Source organism: Metopolophium dirhodum, chromosome 1 (genome assembly GCF_019925205.1).
Source record: "Metopolophium dirhodum isolate CAU chromosome 1, ASM1992520v1, whole genome shotgun sequence".
Classification (NCBI taxonomy): domain Eukaryota; kingdom Metazoa; phylum Arthropoda; class Insecta; order Hemiptera; family Aphididae; genus Metopolophium; species Metopolophium dirhodum.
Window position 1 is genome coordinate 7,436,786 of NC_083560.1, and position 18,083 is coordinate 7,454,868.

The window sequence follows — 18,083 nt, forward strand, 5'->3', positions numbered from 1 at the left end:
TACATAATATTGTTCGTCTTAAAAAATGATCGCATCAGACAAGTGAGTAGAATCGGTATCTACCCTGAGTCTTTTGTAATACTCAGTGCAGACCAAGGACGATACGGTCATTTGATTACATGTGTCAACCTCTACCAGGGATGTTTACCCCTTCCAGGGTAAAAGAGTCTTTTTTATAATAATAATAATCACTAAAGACCCAGGACAAGTCAGTCTGTCAACTTGTACACTACCATTCAGACGTTATATTTTTAAAAATGTTTAAATGCAACGAGTGTTTATCCATTTTCTCTCGGAAAGATAATTTAACTAGGCATTTAAAGAGTCATAAAAAAAAAAAATTCAAATGTGCGGTTTGTGGTGTTTTATTTGTTCGAAATGACAGTCTTAAAAGACACACGAAAAATAGGCATGGTAATCTACGAAAACATATGAAAAAAAATCACGGTAAGTACATGGTTATAACTTAAAAATATTTTGTACCCCATCGATCATTTTTAAGGAGTTGTGTTTAGGCAATACGTAGTTATTCAACCTGTATCATTTTTAAGGAGCTTAGAAAAATATTTGTAAACATTTACCTAGTAGTAGTGTTAGGGGTGTGTATATTTTCTTTTTATTAATATTATTATTATTTTGCTAGATGATAATATAACGTTTGAAGACGACGAATTGTGCACTAATGTCGAAAATAATGAAACAAGTACGAAAAATTATCTATACTTAGTGTCAAATATTATTATAATTATTATTTTCCCAGATACAACGTTTCAAGACGACGAATATTGCGCTAAAGTGATGGATAAGTTCGAAAATAATGAAATAAGTATGAAAATAATGAAATAAGTATGAAATGTACCTATATTTAGTGTAAAATATTAATATTATTATTTTCCTAGATGATATAATGTTTGAAGACGACGAATTGTGCACTAATGTCGAAAATAATGAAACAAGTACGAAAAATTATCTATACTTAGTGTCAAATATTATTATAATTATTATTTTCCCAGATACAACGTTTCAAGACGACGAATATTGCGCTAAAGTGATGGATAAGTTCGAAAATAATGAAATAAGTATGAAAATAATGAAATAAGTATGAAATGTACCTATATTTAGTGTAAAATATTAATATTATTATTTTCCTAGATGATATAATGTTTGAAGACGACGAATATTGCACTAAAGTGTTGGATAATTTCGAAAAAAGTATGATAAACTATTTATATTTATATTTATATATCAACATATTTTTTTTTCTATAGGTAAGCATAAGAATATGATTGAAGTAGCCCCCGATATTTTCGTTGAGAATATACCAGCTGGACCTTCTAATCAAAGTATTTATTTAGTATTTTTATATTAGTGTATATTTTTATATGAGTGCAAATTTTTTTTTAGGTAAACGTATACACATAGACACACCGCTCGGAGCAAAAAAAGCAAAACTAGCATACAACGTTGAAACGCTCATCTTAGAGTCTGACTTGTTGAAAATTAACAATAAGAAAACTAAATTTATAAAAAAGTATAATGCTTATATGATTGATTATAATATCACATTAAAACCTATGTCGGGGGATTTAGATATAGTTAGTTTAAATACGTTATTGGAGGAAGGATTACAAAATATGATTGAAAATATTAAAAAAATTACAAATTTCACTGATGGTGACATCGTTAATATGCACGCCAACAATCCGAAGTTTTTTACACCAATATCCACTGGCAATATGACGTGTAATGTGTCAGGAGAGAAAATTTTAAATAAAATCAGTGATATATTAACGTCGGATCAATCAGTGAACATCAACGATACGGTGTTCGGTTTTCAAGTTATCATAATGCCTAAAGGTGGAAAACCTAAACCAACCTGGGAGTACTTGGACCTATTTAGCAAAAACAAAAGATGTATAGCACAAATTAAAAATCAGGATGAACTATGTTGCCCCCGTGCTATTATAGTGGGACTATCTTACAAGACCTCGGTTATATTAGGACACAAATTAAACAATTACCAAATCAAAAACCTGCGACTTGGTAAATACGATATTCAAACACGTTTGACAAAAGAACTATGCCAGCAATTAGAAATAAATGACAGCAGGCCGTTTACGTATCGTGACATATCAAAGGTTGAAAAACTACTCAAAATTCAAGTTAAAGTCGTAAACGCAGATAATTGTTGTGAAATCGACTACACAGGAACTGAAAATAGATATAAAGTTTACCTTTTGAAAAAAAATGATCATTTTCATTGTATTTTTTCTATGTCAGCGTTCAGAGAACGTGTATACTACTGCGAGTTATGCGATACGGGGTATAACAATAAAAAGAAGCACGCCTGTAAAAATGGACCTGGGCAAAAGTGTAGGCTGTGTAACGAAAAATATCACATACAAAACTTTACATGTAAAAAAATTTTTTGTCACGAGTGTAACCGTTATTGTGTTAATAATGAGTGTTTAAGAAAACATAAAAACGTTTGTGATAAAGAATATAAATGTAACGGTTGTAATTTTGTCGTACAGAGGAATGACCGCACGCACACCAGTGTTTGCGGTTATGGACAATGTCATAATTGCAAGCAAGAAAACATTCGAATTAGTGACCATAAATGTTATATGCAACGGAGAACCGGTAAAGGAGGATATTGTGTAGAATCATGTATCTGTAACGAAAAATCAACAGAAAAACAGAAAAACTGTACGTTTTCGACAAATTATGTATTTTTTGACTATGAAGCTCAGCAAAATACCGGTACGCACATACCAAATATGGTTATTGCTCACGATTTTGAAGGCCGAAAATATGTATTTTCTACAGACGACGCTGGTTCGGCCAATGATAAATTTTGTAAATGGGCGCTGAGCAAAGTAATGAAAGGAACAACTTACATAGCACATAATTCGAAAGCGTACGACACCTATTTCATTATACAGTACATTTTAAAAAATATGCCGACCGTCAAGTACGAAGTAATTCGTAACGGGACCAAAATTATGATGCTCGAAATAAAATATGGGGGCTTAAACATTAAATTCATAGATAGTCATAATTTTATACAGTCAAAATTATCTGAATTTCCGAAAACGTTTGGACTTAAAGAAGCAAAAAAAGGGTACTTTCCACATTTTTTTAATACGCCGGAAAATCAAAGATATGTAGGACCTTTGCCGGACAAAACGCATTACGGTTATAATTCTATGACGACAAAACACCGTGCAGCATTTATAAATTGGCACGACGAATTGATAAATAAGAATTATGTATTCGATTTCCAATTGGAGTTGGAAGAATATTGCAATTCGGATGTCGACATATTACGAAGAGGGTGTTTGGAGCTGAGAAAACAATTTTTGGACGTGTGTAATATTGATCCTTTTAAATATATAACGATCGCTAGTGTTTGTATGGCCATTTATCGACAGAGCGACTTGTCCGGTGGTACTATAGCAGTCGTTCAAAATGTTAAAAAAGACAATTTTTCAGACGATTCGATAAAGTGGCTGAAAAGCAAAATATTGAACGAAAATAAAAATATAAAACACGCGTTAAACGGTGGAGAAGTTACTATATGCGGTGCTAGAGTAGACGGTTACGACGAGACAGAGAAAAAAGTATACCAATATCATGGCTGTTTCTGGCACGGTTGTCCGGAGTGTTTTAATCCTAACGATATTAACCCCGTTAATAATAACACTATGACTGATTTATACAATGATACGATAAGACGGACAATTAATTTGAAACAAAAAGGGTACCAAGTTGAAGAGATGTGGAGTTGTAAATGGAAAAAGCACAAAAATTACAAACAAATGTTGCAGTATCAAAATGATGTAATTGAACCACTAAACCCCAGAGACGCATTTTTCGGAGGAAGGACCAATGCCACAAAGTTAATGGTTAAAAATAAAAAAATTAAATACATTGATGTGTGTAGTTTATACCCAACAGTAATGTACTATGACAATTACCCCGTAGGTCATCCTAAACAATTTTTTAATCCATCAATAAAAAAATACTCGGAATCAAATTGGTATGGTTTCATCAAATGCAAAATACTACCGCCGACCGATTTATATCATCCCGTACTTCCGGTGAAAACTAATAAATTAATATTTACACTTTGTAAACAGTGCCAGCTAGATAAAATTAGACAATGTACACACAACGATGAGCAGAAAGCACTTATAGGAACTTGGACAACGGACGAAGTACAAAAAGCTTTAGAAAAAGGATATAAAATCATGAAAATTTATGAAGTGCAACATTTTGAAAAAAAATCCAACACATTATTTAAGGAGTATATTAAGCGATTTTTAAAAATTAAGTTAGAAACAAGCTCGTGGAAAAATGACTATCGGACGGTTAATGATTATATTTCAGCAGTAAAAAATGCAGTAGGAATCGATATGGACATTGAAAATATAAAAGAAAATCCTGGATTAAGAGCACTTGCTAAAATATGTCTAAATTCGTTTTGGGGTAAGTTTGGACAAAGGCCTAATCAGACGAAAACCGAAATAATATCAAAACCGGACAGATGGTACCAAGTATTGTTGGACAGTAAATTGGAAACTGAAAACATAGTTTTTTTGACTGACGATTTAGTGGAAGTGTCGTATAAAAAAATTAACGAATACGTCGGGCACGAATATAATACTAGTATATACGTAGCTGCTTTCACAACATCGAATGCTAGATTAAGATTATATACCATGTTAGATAATCTCGGCGAGAAAGTCGTATATTACGATACAGATAGTGTGTTTTATATTTACGATGATGTCGAAGTGAAGACGGGGTGTATGCTAGGCGAGTGGACGGATGAATTAGGACCAGGTATACATATAACCGACTGGGTATCTACAGGCCCTAAAAGTATAGCGCACACAGATATTGAAAATCGAACAACGACAAAAATAAAAGGATTCACACTTAGTTTCGAAAATATTCAAAAATTAAATATGGACAGTATGAAAAAAATAATGAACGATGAAATAAGGGACATAGAACTGCGATTTCAACAAATAATACGAAATTCAAAAACTAAGGAATTAGCGACAATAATAACATCAAAGACGTTTAAAATGGAATACGATAAACGTATGGTTATGTATTCGACCGGTGACGTAATAGAAACGTTACCTTGGGGGTACTTGTAAAACTAAATATTATTGTGTAATATATCTGTGATTTTTTAAATTATACCTTATAAATTAACCAATGTTTAAATATTATTGTATATATCTGTGATTTTTTTTAAATTTTACCTTATAAATAAACCAATGTTTAAATATTATTGTATATATCTGTGATTTTTTTAAAATTATACCTTATAAATAAACCAATGTTTAAATATTATTGTATATATCTGTGATTTTTTTTTTAAATTTTACCTTATAAATAAACCAATGTTTAAATATTATTGTATATATCTGTGATTTTTTTAAAATTATACCTTATAAATAAACCAATGTTTAAATATTATTGTATATATCTGTGATTTTTTTTAAATTTTACCTTATAAATAAACCAATGTTTAAATATTATTGTATATATCTGTGATTTTTTTAAAATTATACCTTATAAATAAACCAATGTTTAAATATTATTGTATATATCTGTGATTTTTTTTTTAAATTTTACCTTATAAATAAACCAATGTTTAAATATTATTGTATATATCTGTGATTTTTTTAAAATTATACCTTATAAATAAACCAATGTTTAAATATTATTGTATATATCTGTGATTTTTTTTTTAAATTAAACCTTCTTAAACATAGGAAAAAATAAATAAACCAATGTTCAAATATTATTATTGTTTATTAAATAAAAAAATATTGTTATAATCTTAAACATTATCAAGATACCATTTTTTTAATGCAAATACTTTATACGATGTACATTGTTTTGGATTAAACTCCATATGAAAAATACAACATGGTAGTGTTTCTTCGTTCAATTCACGAAGCCGAGGACAATTTTCCCAGTTTTCCATGTCAAAGACGGTGGCGTGCGGCATAAACTCGTTGATAATCCGTTGTTTGTGCAAACCTTTGACGTAAATTCTACTGAATTTGAACGAATCAAATATTTTTTGTATCTCTGTATACTCCACATCTCCGTATTCCAATGATAAACCGTGATACAAACGTTGTAACCAACTGTTTACACTCCTACTTTTTGCGTCTTGTGTCAAAGAAGTGTGTTTAAAGATCCAGTGTTGAGTTGCGAAAGTTTCCGTGTCTAAAATAGACATCTCTTTAATCACGTATTTGATGTGGACTCCGCGAAGACAATGAATATCCAAAATGGCCGAAGACATTATAGTTTGTTTATAATATCGACAGCCTTGATTATTTTTTTCAACTGTTCTGTGATATCTTGTAATGGTTTTTCAAGTTTACTTACACGCTCAGCTATATCTGAACACGTTATTTGTAACGTTTCCGTTTGTTCTTCTTGTATTTGAATGGATTTTTGATTTTCTTCGAGTAAACGCTCAAATTTAACCAATTTGGACGAATACGTTTTGAGCGAATGTTCGAGATTTGAAATAAATTTTTTTGTTTCACTATCCCGAGAACTACCAAACACGTTCATGTCTGTAGAGCGACTGAAATTATTTTTTAACATCACGGGTATAAATCCAGCTATTGTGCGTATTGTCAAACCCCACCCATTTTACCAATATCTGTTTCCCCTTCCTACGAATTATTTTCTCTATTAAAAAATCGTTTGGATAATTTGTTTTTAATATTTCTTCAGAGTAAAAACAACCAGCGATCGGTTTTCCATTATAATCTTGTAATTGATATGTAACGGGTAACGTTTTATTAATTTTTATAATTTTAAATATTTCCGTGGACCAGTTCGGTAAATATCCTTTTGTAAATACGCCTTTATATGTACTAACGCGAACATAATCGCCAACGTTGAATTTAATTTTTACGTTAATAATTTTGCGCTGTTTTAATTCCACTGATGAAGGATTTGCATCGGCCTGTATTGGTGTCATAGATATTGTTCTGTGTTTTGAATTATTGTATTCATCAACCAACTTTGGTAAAATAGAAACCCATTCGTGTGAGCCTCGTGCAGTGAATTCCCTATACATTTTGCCCTTAAGAGTTTTGTTGAAGCGTTCTACGATACACCCTTTCGTTGTACTATACGTAGAATATTTGTGTATATTATGTTTCTTCATCAACGCATCGAATGTTGCATTGTAAAATTCTTTGCCGTTATCTACCTGTAATAGTTTTGGTGAGCGCTTGAGTAGTATTTTTGACATTGCATTTGAAACTTCTTTAGCCGATTTACACTTTAAAGGTTTAGAAAATGCTAGCTTCGTGTAACAATCTATGACCGTTAGAAAATATTTATAACCTTTATTTATTTTCGAATATGGTATCATTTCAACCAAATCGGCCTGCCATAGATCGTTTTTACCATACACATTAACTCTTCGCCTCGTATAATTTTTTCTGGCAGGTTTATGTAGTTCGATTGCTATATCGCGTTTAGACATTTGGAATACGTTTTATTAAGCCTGCTTCAAGCAATTCTTCGTAAATTGAAAGTATTTCGTTGGAAACGCCTGTATTACCAGCAGATTGAGAGGCCAAAAGTAACCGTAAGCGACTAACCAACTCGTTAGGGTCGTTCCAATAAACTAAATTATGCTTTTGCAGTTTTACAGATATACCACTACCGGATGCGAACAATGGTTTGATTATATCAGTGAATTTATTTCCACCTTTTTTAATTTTTTTCTCGTCTAATGTTAAATGTGCTGATGTTTGAATTAATATAGTTTTATATGTGTTCAAATCGTCTGCGGTGTATGATTTCGGGATTTTCGAAAATATCAAACTGCTAAGACCTCGCGTTAGCGGGTATGAAGTATCTTCGATAGTCAACGTCTTGTCAGTAAGTTTAATTTCTTTTTTACCTAAATGTATAGCGCCGTTTGATTGTGTTTTAGGCCCATAATTTTTGTCTCTATTGGAAGAATCTAAAAAGTCTAATAAAATTTCAGAATCTAAAGTGTCTCCTGTTTCGTTTATAGTTTTTGAATCGAGTTCTGCGATTTGAGGTTGAAATGTTGGTGGTTTATTTCGCTTAATTTCTTTCAATGGTTCGATAATCGGGTATAATGTTTCTGATACCAATGAATGAATATCGGCTTTACCGTGTTTTAATGCTGTATACTTGCGTTTAATGTTTTCTTTGGCTTTAATCAATTCTCCGAGTACTTCACCATTACCAGCCATGTTTGCAAATGACAAAGTTTTATAAAAACGTTGGTTTATATAACGACAAATGTGTCGAACCCGTGACGATATCGACCGTCGTCGCGTTCGCAGTCTTTATTAATTACGATAAACTCAAATCTCCCCTTACGCCAACATGTCGTGCAAAAGTCTTTAAACTCAGTATACGTCATATCGCCAGAGCAATGCTCCATGTAAACATGTTTTAAATTAGTTTCATCTTGTTTAAATAATACAATAAAATTAGCGTTGTCACGCAAAAGTTGTTTAGGTACTTTTGAATAGCTCTGAGCCAGGTAGCAAACATCCACTAAATTATGTCGACCTCTGGAAAAGTATGTTCTAGCGATTTTTTGGTTTTCTGAAATAATATCGTCGAAAATAAACACAGAGTTTGGTAAGGCTTTCTCGGGTTCAATAACTTGTTCGTTTTCGTAGAACGTAAATAATTGTACTCCATCAATTCCTGATAAAATATCACTCAACATTTTATATTTCAGTTGATCCAATGTTTTAGAATATATGTAAACGTTATGAAATCTTATTCCGTTTATATTGGTTAGTAAAGCGAAAATTAAATTGGTTTTTCCGCAGCCCGAAGGACCGACAATAAGCGCTCGTATCGTATTGGGGAGAAGCGTTCCATGTCTATAGTTCTGAATCGATGTAGGCGGGTCCACGTTTTCAACTGCAAGTTTTAGTTTTTGTTCAATTAATTTCATTTTTATATATAAATATCTTTGTTGCAATGAGAATGTAATCAGTACACAATGTCACTCGTACGAAGAAACAACAAGAATAAGGGAGGCGGCATCATCAACACGCTTATAAACAAATTACCACTCGAGATTCACGTGCCCGGTAAGTTTTGGTGATTATTTTTAATTCATTTAAACTATGATGTATCTGTGTAGGTTATCAATATTGTGGACCGGGAACAAATTTGAAAAAACGTTTAGCTCACGGAGATAAAGGAATCAACCCCTTGGACTCGGCGTGTAGAGATCACGATATTGCGTACGATCGTAGTAACTCTATCACAGATCGTAACGAGGCCGACTATATATTAGAGCAGCGAGCCTGGGATAGGTTCAAGGCAAAAGATTCTAGTCTAAAAGAAAAAGCAGTGGCTTGGGGTGTGACAACGGCCATGAAAGCAAAACGTAAAATCGGAGCTGGATGTGGGTTTAAAGCGGCCGTCAAAGCAGTTAAAAACGCTATAAAGAAAAATATAGGTGAAAAAAACCTGATGAAATTAAGTAAAAAATGTGTAGCCGTCGCACGAAAAACATTCAAAAATAAAAAGACAAAAGTTCCTAGAATAATAACAGTTCCGAAAAAAGGCGGCGTGTTGCCACTTATTCCGATTTTTGCTGGTTTATCGGCCTTGGGAGCTCTAACTGGCGGCGTTTCCAACGTAGTTAAGCTGGCTAATGAATTTAAAAGAAACACACCGACGCATTTGGGCCGGGGGTTATATCTCGCTCCGTATAAGGGCAACTCGTACAAAATCGGTTCGGGTTTATATCTCACCCCATATAAAAGAGGTGGAGGCAAAAAAGCGAAAAAAAACTAATATCTACGTTACCCAGAAGAGCACTGTACGATTACGAACTTATAAAAATAGCCCGCTTAATGAAAATACCTCATTTCATCGGCGTGTTTACTAGAGACAGGTTATCTGAACGTCCCAAACGAATAGAATCAGCGATTGTTAACTTGGATTCGGAAAGCGGTACAGGCACTCACTGGGTAGCGTATAAAAAAATCGGAAATCAAGTCTATTATTACGACAGTTTTGGAAATTTACCTCCACCATTAGAAGTACAACAATATTTTCACGGATGTAACATACATTTCAATTATAGCAGAGAGCAGAAATATAATACTACAAACTGTGGACACTTGTGTTTAAAGTTTTTATCATGTTCACATTAACGTTAAACGGAAACTCTAGTGAGTTGTCATGCGAGATCTTTCCACCGTTGGAAGTAGAAAATACTGCACAGATATGTCTTTTGAGTTTACAGACAAATAATTCTATACCAAACATAGAACCTGGTTGCAATACTATTGCCTTCCGAAATATCATCGGTCAAAATGATTACGTTATCATACCTACGGGGACGTATGAGTTGGATCAGTTAGAGTCTTTTATACAAAAAAATGTGCCCGAATATGTCGATTGGTTTGAATTAAAAGCAAACAATACCACATTAAAGTGTACGCTCTCGTGTAGTCATGATGTGGACTTGGGCGTCGAGAATAGCATAGCGAAATTGTTGGGTTTCAGAAATGATGTATACACCACGGGTCTTAATCATGAATCTGAAAGTACGGTCAAAATAATGAAAATCAATAGTATAAAAGTAGAGTGCAACTTGATTACTGGTTCATTTTGTGACGGAGCACCGAGCCAGATCATACACGAACTCTATCCAACTGTTCCACCAGGCTATAAAATCGTCGAGGTACCTAGACATCCTGTTTTTTATGGTCTCAACACGACTTCAATATCTAGAGTAAATATCGTATTAAAAGATCAGAACGATTGTCTAATAAATCTACGCGGCGAACCAATTACGATTCGCTTGCAAATAACGCGTGGGTATGGCACTCAAATTTAACATCAATATAAAAAGAGCTACAATCAAAACACCCATCAGTATTGTATCTACAGTCAAGAAGTCAACATCCAAACCGAAAAAACCCGAAACCAAACTCACGAAAAATAATTTAAATTTTCTTCGTTCCTTGAAAATTTAATCATGGATGACTCGTATTTAGACGTAGCAGCCGGCTATGTCGACGAGTGTAAAATAACACAAAAGAATTATCATTCGTTCACCCCATATTCAAACATGTCTTTTTCTAATAACGATGAAATTAGGATAAGTGTTTTAAACATGGATTCTTACACTTTTCCGTGTGAGAGTTATCTGTACATCGAGGGAAAAGTAAATAAACCTACCGATGCTGTTGGAGACGTTAGTTTTTCGAATAATGGATTGGCGTTTTTATTCTCCGAAATGCGATACGAGATAAACGGAGTAGAAGTACAGAAAATAAAATCACCCGGAATTTCGTCTTGTTTGAAAGGTTACTGTTCATATACTCCAAACGACTTGAACGCGCTGGAGAATGCGGCTTGGGGGTCGTCGTTGGGTAGTAACGATAATAATAAAAATTTCATGGCCAACAATGTGTTTACCGGCTGCGTTCCACTGAAACATCTATTTGGATTTTTTGAAGATTACAAAAAAATATTACTTAATTGTAATCAACAATTGATTTTGAATCGCTCGTCAACCGATTTCGACACATTACACGTTACTGATAACTCTGAGAAAAATAAAAAAATTACCGTCGAACTGACTAAGATATTATGGAAGATGCCTATTATCAAAGTTAGTGATAAAGAAAAGTTAAGACTGTTAAAAATATTGGATTCTCGTAAAACGTTATCGTGTGCGTTCAGAACCTGGGATCTCTGCGAATATCCAGTGCTACCTAAAAATACTTCACATTCGTGGACTGTAAAGTCTAGCAATTTACTCGAAAAACCTAGATTTGTATTGATAGGATTTCAAACGGATCGAAAAAATAATATAACACTCGATGCCGGTCGATTTGACCACTGTAGGTTGAAAAATCTTAAGGTTTACTTAAATTCTGAAGCGTATCCGTACGAAGATTTCCGAGCAGACTTCCAAAACAAACAAACTTCGATACTGTATAAAGCTTACACAGATTTTCAAAAATCTTACTACGAAAGAGACTACTGCGAGCCGTTACTGTCAAAACATATTTATCAAAACCATGTACCAATCGTCGTTGTCGATCTATCGCATCAAAACGACAATGTGAAGTCGTCAACCGTGGACCTACGTATTGAATTTGAGACTGATATTACCATACCTGAAAAGACTGCAGCCTATTGTCTCATCTTACACGACCAAATTATAACTTATAATCCATTTAATGGTGATGTAAGAAAATTGTAAATAGTTTGTAAAATAAAAATACTTTTTTTTAAATTTCATGTTTTTTCTTTTTATTATATAATAAAATGTCATATTACAATAAAATATTACATTATGTTTTAATACAAAAATAATGACATAAAAAAAAATAAAAAAAAAAAACAATATTGTAAATATAAAGTTTTATAAATTATTGACAACAATATGAAAATTACATAATAAAATATTATAGATGAAAACTTAATCTGCGGGTTGCTTTTGCCCTTTTACGTGCTAGGAATGCCCTCGTCGTCAGCCTGTTGACTTCAGGCTAAAAAAATTTGTTTTCTTTAGTATAAAATAATATGTAAAAATAAAATTGTATTACCTTAGTTTCGATCGAAGAAGATAACCAACCCCTTGCCAATTGTTTGACTGCTTTAATCTTCAAATCTGCTATTAAACAAAGACCAGCGAACGGAAGTTGTTCTTTCAATTCTTGGACATTGATACGGGTCAAATAATCTTCAACATCGTTTATTTTTGTATCTTTGGGTAACGGCATTTCCTTTCCAAGATACATTGCAATTTTACTGGCCTGATTTAATGCAGTAGACCGTGTGTATACATTTTTCATCTGAATAACTTCTTCAATGGCATCACTTAATTGCAAGATCCTTAAAACATTCTCTTTAGTTAATTGCACATCTTGATCCTGTTGCAAACACTTTATTGAGAGAACGTTGTCACCGTTGTATTCTTCTATTGATATCAATTTAAACTCCTCCAACAGTAAATGAGATGGTAGTAAAAAATTTATGTTGTTAAGAGCTATATTTAGAGATTTATATAATTCAACACTCATTTTAACACACTGCAAATTATTTGAGACGCATATAACGCAATTTAACAAAAAATCAGGATCTAATCCTATATTTATAAAAATATTGCTATCAACAAAAAATGTAGTACAATCGATCAGATTATTAGCCATTTTTGTTATGTACGTTCACGACTGTCTCGAAAGAAGTTAGTAATAAGGCACACGCGACTCGTTTGACGGAAGACTCACGACTGTCTTGTGGTGTGATACCGGGGGCGCTAATACCGCTAGTATTAATGGGGTGGGTGTATTTAGATAGGTGAATCTCAAGGTGGTCCCGCCCCTTTTATGGGCGGGAGTAAAAACATATATGATTTAGAGAAAAAAGATTTTTTTATTTTTTAAATATTATACAAACTGTATATCAAAACATATAATGACATAATATGACATAATTATATGATATAATATCAAAACAAATATTGAGAAAAACAACTGTTTTCGTCTGCTATATTGTCGGCTTCTATTGGTGTCATCGCTGAATCATATGTCTCGAAAAAATCCTAAAAAAAAATTAATACAATTATATTCAAGGTTTCAAATGATTATAATATACTTTCTTTACTTTTAAATTTTTTGTTTCGTCTCTGGCGGGGGCGGGTCCATCGTATTCATCGTTCACCTGATTATAAAGTATATTTATTATTATTATTATTATTATTATTATTTATAAGATTACCGTCTTCTTTGACTGTTTGCTTGGCCGAGACATACAACTCTGAGTAAACGGAGGCGAGAAGAAATCTTCCGGACCGTAATTTTCTTCGACACCCTAATTAAATAGATACTTTAATATAATTAAAATAAATAAAAATCACGCATTCATACTTTTAATGATTTATTAAGTTTCTCCATCCAACCGATTGCTAGTTGGTCAGTTGCAAGCAGTTTTATCTGATTTATAAAACTATATTTGTTCTTCGGTACATGTTTAGATATTAATTCAATTTGAATTCCTTTGATTATTGCTACAAATTCTTCGAATGTCGCGTCTTTTTCAATATTATAATCATTTTTAAAATATTCCGTTATCTGATCAAGTTGTAATAGAATCATTGGCCGTACGACCATCGTTTTTCTGCTTACGGTTTCGAAAATAGTCCACTCCATGTTTTGAATTGCCATTAGTTCTTTCGGACTTAATAAAATTCTACATCCATGTTCAACTTTTGATTCTATCACCAACATACACTCCCCTCTATATATCATAGACGTAAGCAAAACAAATTCGTTCTCCAGAAAAATAAATCTTTTGTATTTTACTGTAGTATCCAGTATATGTGATAGAATATGCCCCATCAATGAATATATACGTTTCAAAAAGTCCACGGAAATGTTTACAAAACGCGACGGAGTAATTATGCGTACAGAGACATTGAACTCATGTGTAGGATCGATGCCGACTTGTAAAAACTTGCGATTTACAAAATCGATTGTGTAGTTGGTACAGTCGATGAGTTCGGCCGGTGGTGCAGGCGCAATATATTTGTATACCCGTTCACTGCTTGAAGCCATTTTTATACACTGTGTTACAACTTGTCACTATGAAAGGAAAACTGCGACTGAAGATTGCGCGTGGTTCAGTCGGGGTTACAGCTATACGGGGTAGGGAGGTTGATGGCGGTGGTGGTCTGCCGAGGTAGTGGGGGGTGGACAGCCGAACATTATACACGAATATTTTTTAAATAATTACTTTCTGACGTACACATATTAATTGTATTGTGATAACGCGTGATAGGGTTGTGCTGTGTGGTATGGCGGGTGGAGTGGTGGTCTGCCTGGGTGGAGTGGTGAACTGCCAGGTGGGGTGGTGGTGGTCGGTCCGGGTGGAGTGTGTGTGACGGTGGAGTGGTGGTGGTGGTCGCCCCCGGGTGGAGTGGCGATCGGTCCGGGTGGAGTGGTGGTGGTGGTCGGCCGGGTGGAGTGGCGGTCTGCCGGGGTGGAGTGGTGAACTGCCAGGTGGGGTGGTGTTGGTCGGTCCGGGTGGAGTGTGTGTGACGGTGGAGTGGTGGTGATGGTCGCCACGGGTGGAGTGACGGTCGGTACGGGTGGAGTATGTGTGGCGGTGGAGTTTGTGTGGAGTGGAGTGTCGCCTCTATGGACCCACTTACTACTTGTTGGGCTGTTCGGCAATAGTCTTAGACAATTTCATAACATGTGGTTCATAGGTGTAGAGTACTAGAGTACTCTTGCCACAAATATTTTTTATGTGATTCAACCCTGAAAAATACATTTTTATTTGTTGTGCTGTCTGAGAAAACTTAGGTATACGAGTTAGATTTTTTTGTTAAACAACATTGAATGACAGATAGTACTTAAATACACATATTCAGATTAATTTCAAATTTTGAACATTTTCGATACGACCATGCGCAATACATCTAATTTTTTTTTTAAATGGTAAGATCAATTTTTTTTACATATTTGGATAGAGTATTTCTTACAGTAGTCACAAGTGGGTCACTGTATAATGGACGGTGTTAAATTTGAACCAACCTAACCTACTATATTCACTTTGTCCATCAGAGTATGATGTCCATCAGCTTAGACACAAAAATTTAATATTAAGATAAAACTACATAACTAACAAATATAATGTAAATATATAATACTGTAAAAACCACGTCTTATCCCATAACTATGTAATCTTAATTTATAACTTAATTATCCATTAATAATAATTTAACCACAACCACAGACTAATTACCTAGCTATTGAAGCCTTTATTCTGAATATTATAAAAAAAAAAACTTAATTTTATATAAATATATAAAAGTAAAAAACTAATAAATTGAATTGTAATATACTGTGTGTCCTAGAAATTGGGTACACTCTATAACTTAGTTACCTATATTACTCAGTACTCTGTATATATTTTAGAATTCTGTCTGCAGGAGATTGATGATCCAATAGTCTATAATTTTACTTGACCGTTGTCAATACCAGGCAAAGTCGGAGCAAAGCTAAGTACGATCTTTTATTTTTATTGTTCGTCATAGAGACTTTTTAGATAGTTTGTTAAGTCTGGCCTATACAAAGTTCTTAGAAAGTTATATTCAACAATGGCTATTTCGGTAAGTGGTAACTCCTTCTTTGTATTATACAAAATAATGATAATTCAGTGATAATAATTCCATTCAATTCATAAGAATATGCAATTTGTCATCAATGTTTTCTTATGACGTTATCACTTGAAATCATCGCCCGTAAACCGACGAATATTATAAAATATTCTGTATTTAAATAATTATATTATATTTTCTATTTGTATAAAATACATTTACGAAAACATTATTATGTTTTATAAATATATATATATAGGTCAACTACAAACAATTTCTCGTTACCACATTGTAACGCTGTTTAAAAGAAAACTTTATGCGTGCTCAGCGCGCCACTTCCTACCGAAAAATATAGGTATTATTTCTATCTATCAATATAAATTTCGAAAAATAAAGTGAATATAAAATATAAATCCATATTCACTTACATGTTACATATAGTTAAATACATTATATTTTGAAATAGAATAAAGTTAGAATTATGTAACCTAGGTGAAATGTGGTATGGTCGACAGAGTCCTACCCCCACCTCCACGCGGTGCCGACTGGAAATGGAATTCCGGTTCCGGCTAACGGGGGAGGCACAGAAGGCAAACTGTATAAAACCGAACATCGGCGGGTCAACACCAGCGACCAGAGGGCCAACATCGCCCTCCAAAAACCGACAACAGACCGAAGGCTCGATGCGAAGACGACCGGGAAGGTTAGACGGGGACCCAGGGGCTAGTAAACCAGCGGCCCAGTATCATCATCCGAAACAGCGGCAGGCGTGCCCCGGGGCATTAGTAAGAAGCCTACAGCACGGCTTGGTCACCGTCCGGGTGATCGCGATTGATGGGGAAGGGCGCTCGGGCCGAATGCCTCAAGTCTCCGCCGACCGGCGACCCAACGCATCGAGGAGCAGTAGCAAGACACACGGAGGAAACAGATGGACAACTAGGAAATCAACAACGGCGACATGCGAACTCCACAACAGCTCAAGGAGAAGACGCGACGAACGAGAAGTCAAGACTGGCGGACAGCGAAGCCGGGTCGAGAACCGACTGACAAACGAAATCAGCAGGCCTTCAGCCAAAATGTTATTTCTCCCCGATAAAATGTATTCCTGTATTCCATGTACTCCCACGGGTTTGCGTTATATGTTGATGTAATTAATTAAAAATATTAATATTATACCAATGATTTAAATATTTTAATACAATTTGTTGCAGTACCAAATGTGTAACATTATAATATTCAAATACAATAAATAATTTTCTAACACTTTGAATTTTTATAATACAGTGTTGGCAATTTATTTTAATACATTTCCAATTAGTATACAACTAATAAATATATTAAATTTAAATCTATTTATTCATAAATCATAATACTCTGTAAACATTATACATGCCATGATACATCTTAATGATACCAAAAAACTAAATAATACATTTTATATACACATATAAAAATATTAAATACATTTAAGATAAATACTATCAAAAAACTACTGTTGTTGTGCTTATAATTTTTTAACAAATTAAATTGATGTTTTTTTTTTACAGATATTTAAAATATTTAAACAATTAGTAGTTTGTAAGCATTTGAACCTTTTGATGGCCTTAATATGGTTTAACAATACAAAATGTTTATTTATTCATATTGTTAATGTTTTGTAATTCTAAATCTTTGAAAAAGTCTTCATTACTTGGTGTATATTGTGATACAAAACACTCACAAGATTCTGTATTTAGGTACTGTACTTTTAATTAAACTGATGTATCAATCCAATCCACTGTTAATTGTATGAAATGTGATAAATATTATAATTATTAAAATCAGTAAATTTTTAATAGTTGATTGTTTGATTACAATTAATTCTAATCCGGTCAAATTTATTTGAAAT

The 18,083-nt window shown here is 33.5% G+C and overlaps 4 protein-coding genes across 4 annotated transcripts; 2 read left to right on the forward strand and 2 right to left on the reverse strand.

The window, feature by feature from the left end:
* Positions 1-431: 431 nt before the first annotated feature.
* LOC132943701 (uncharacterized) lies at positions 432-5,005 on the forward strand. The gene is made up of 10 exons (XM_061012789.1): positions 432-447; positions 644-703; positions 761-826; positions 900-956; positions 1,014-1,079; positions 1,153-1,212; positions 1,269-1,343; positions 1,591-3,901; positions 3,947-4,868; positions 4,982-5,005. Exons 1-10 carry the CDS (start codon positions 432-434, stop codon positions 5,003-5,005), a joined length of 3,657 nt encoding a protein of 1,218 aa, XP_060868772.1.
* Positions 5,006-11,056: 6,051 nt separating this feature from the next.
* On the forward strand, positions 11,057-11,802 carry LOC132943774 (uncharacterized). The gene is made up of 2 exons (XM_061012903.1): positions 11,057-11,695; positions 11,767-11,802. Exons 1-2 carry the CDS (start codon positions 11,057-11,059, stop codon positions 11,800-11,802), a joined length of 675 nt encoding a protein of 224 aa, XP_060868886.1.
* A 695-nt stretch (positions 11,803-12,497) lies between these two features.
* LOC132936304 (uncharacterized) lies at positions 12,498-13,249 on the reverse strand. The gene is made up of 2 exons (XM_061003001.1): positions 12,639-13,249; positions 12,498-12,581 (listed from the first exon to the last, which is right to left on the reverse strand). The coding sequence occupies exons 1-2, from the start codon at positions 13,242-13,244 to the stop codon at positions 12,498-12,500; spliced, it is 690 nt and encodes a 229-aa protein (XP_060858984.1). The 5' UTR covers positions 13,245-13,249.
* Positions 13,250-13,327: 78 nt separating this feature from the next.
* LOC132936303 (uncharacterized) lies at positions 13,328-14,967 on the reverse strand. The gene is made up of 4 exons (XM_061003000.1): positions 13,962-14,967; positions 13,813-13,905; positions 13,699-13,755; positions 13,328-13,636 (listed from the first exon to the last, which is right to left on the reverse strand). The coding sequence occupies exons 1-4, from the start codon at positions 14,646-14,648 to the stop codon at positions 13,544-13,546; spliced, it is 930 nt and encodes a 309-aa protein (XP_060858983.1). The 5' UTR covers positions 14,649-14,967; the 3' UTR covers positions 13,328-13,543.
* Positions 14,968-18,083: the final 3,116 nt, after the last annotated feature.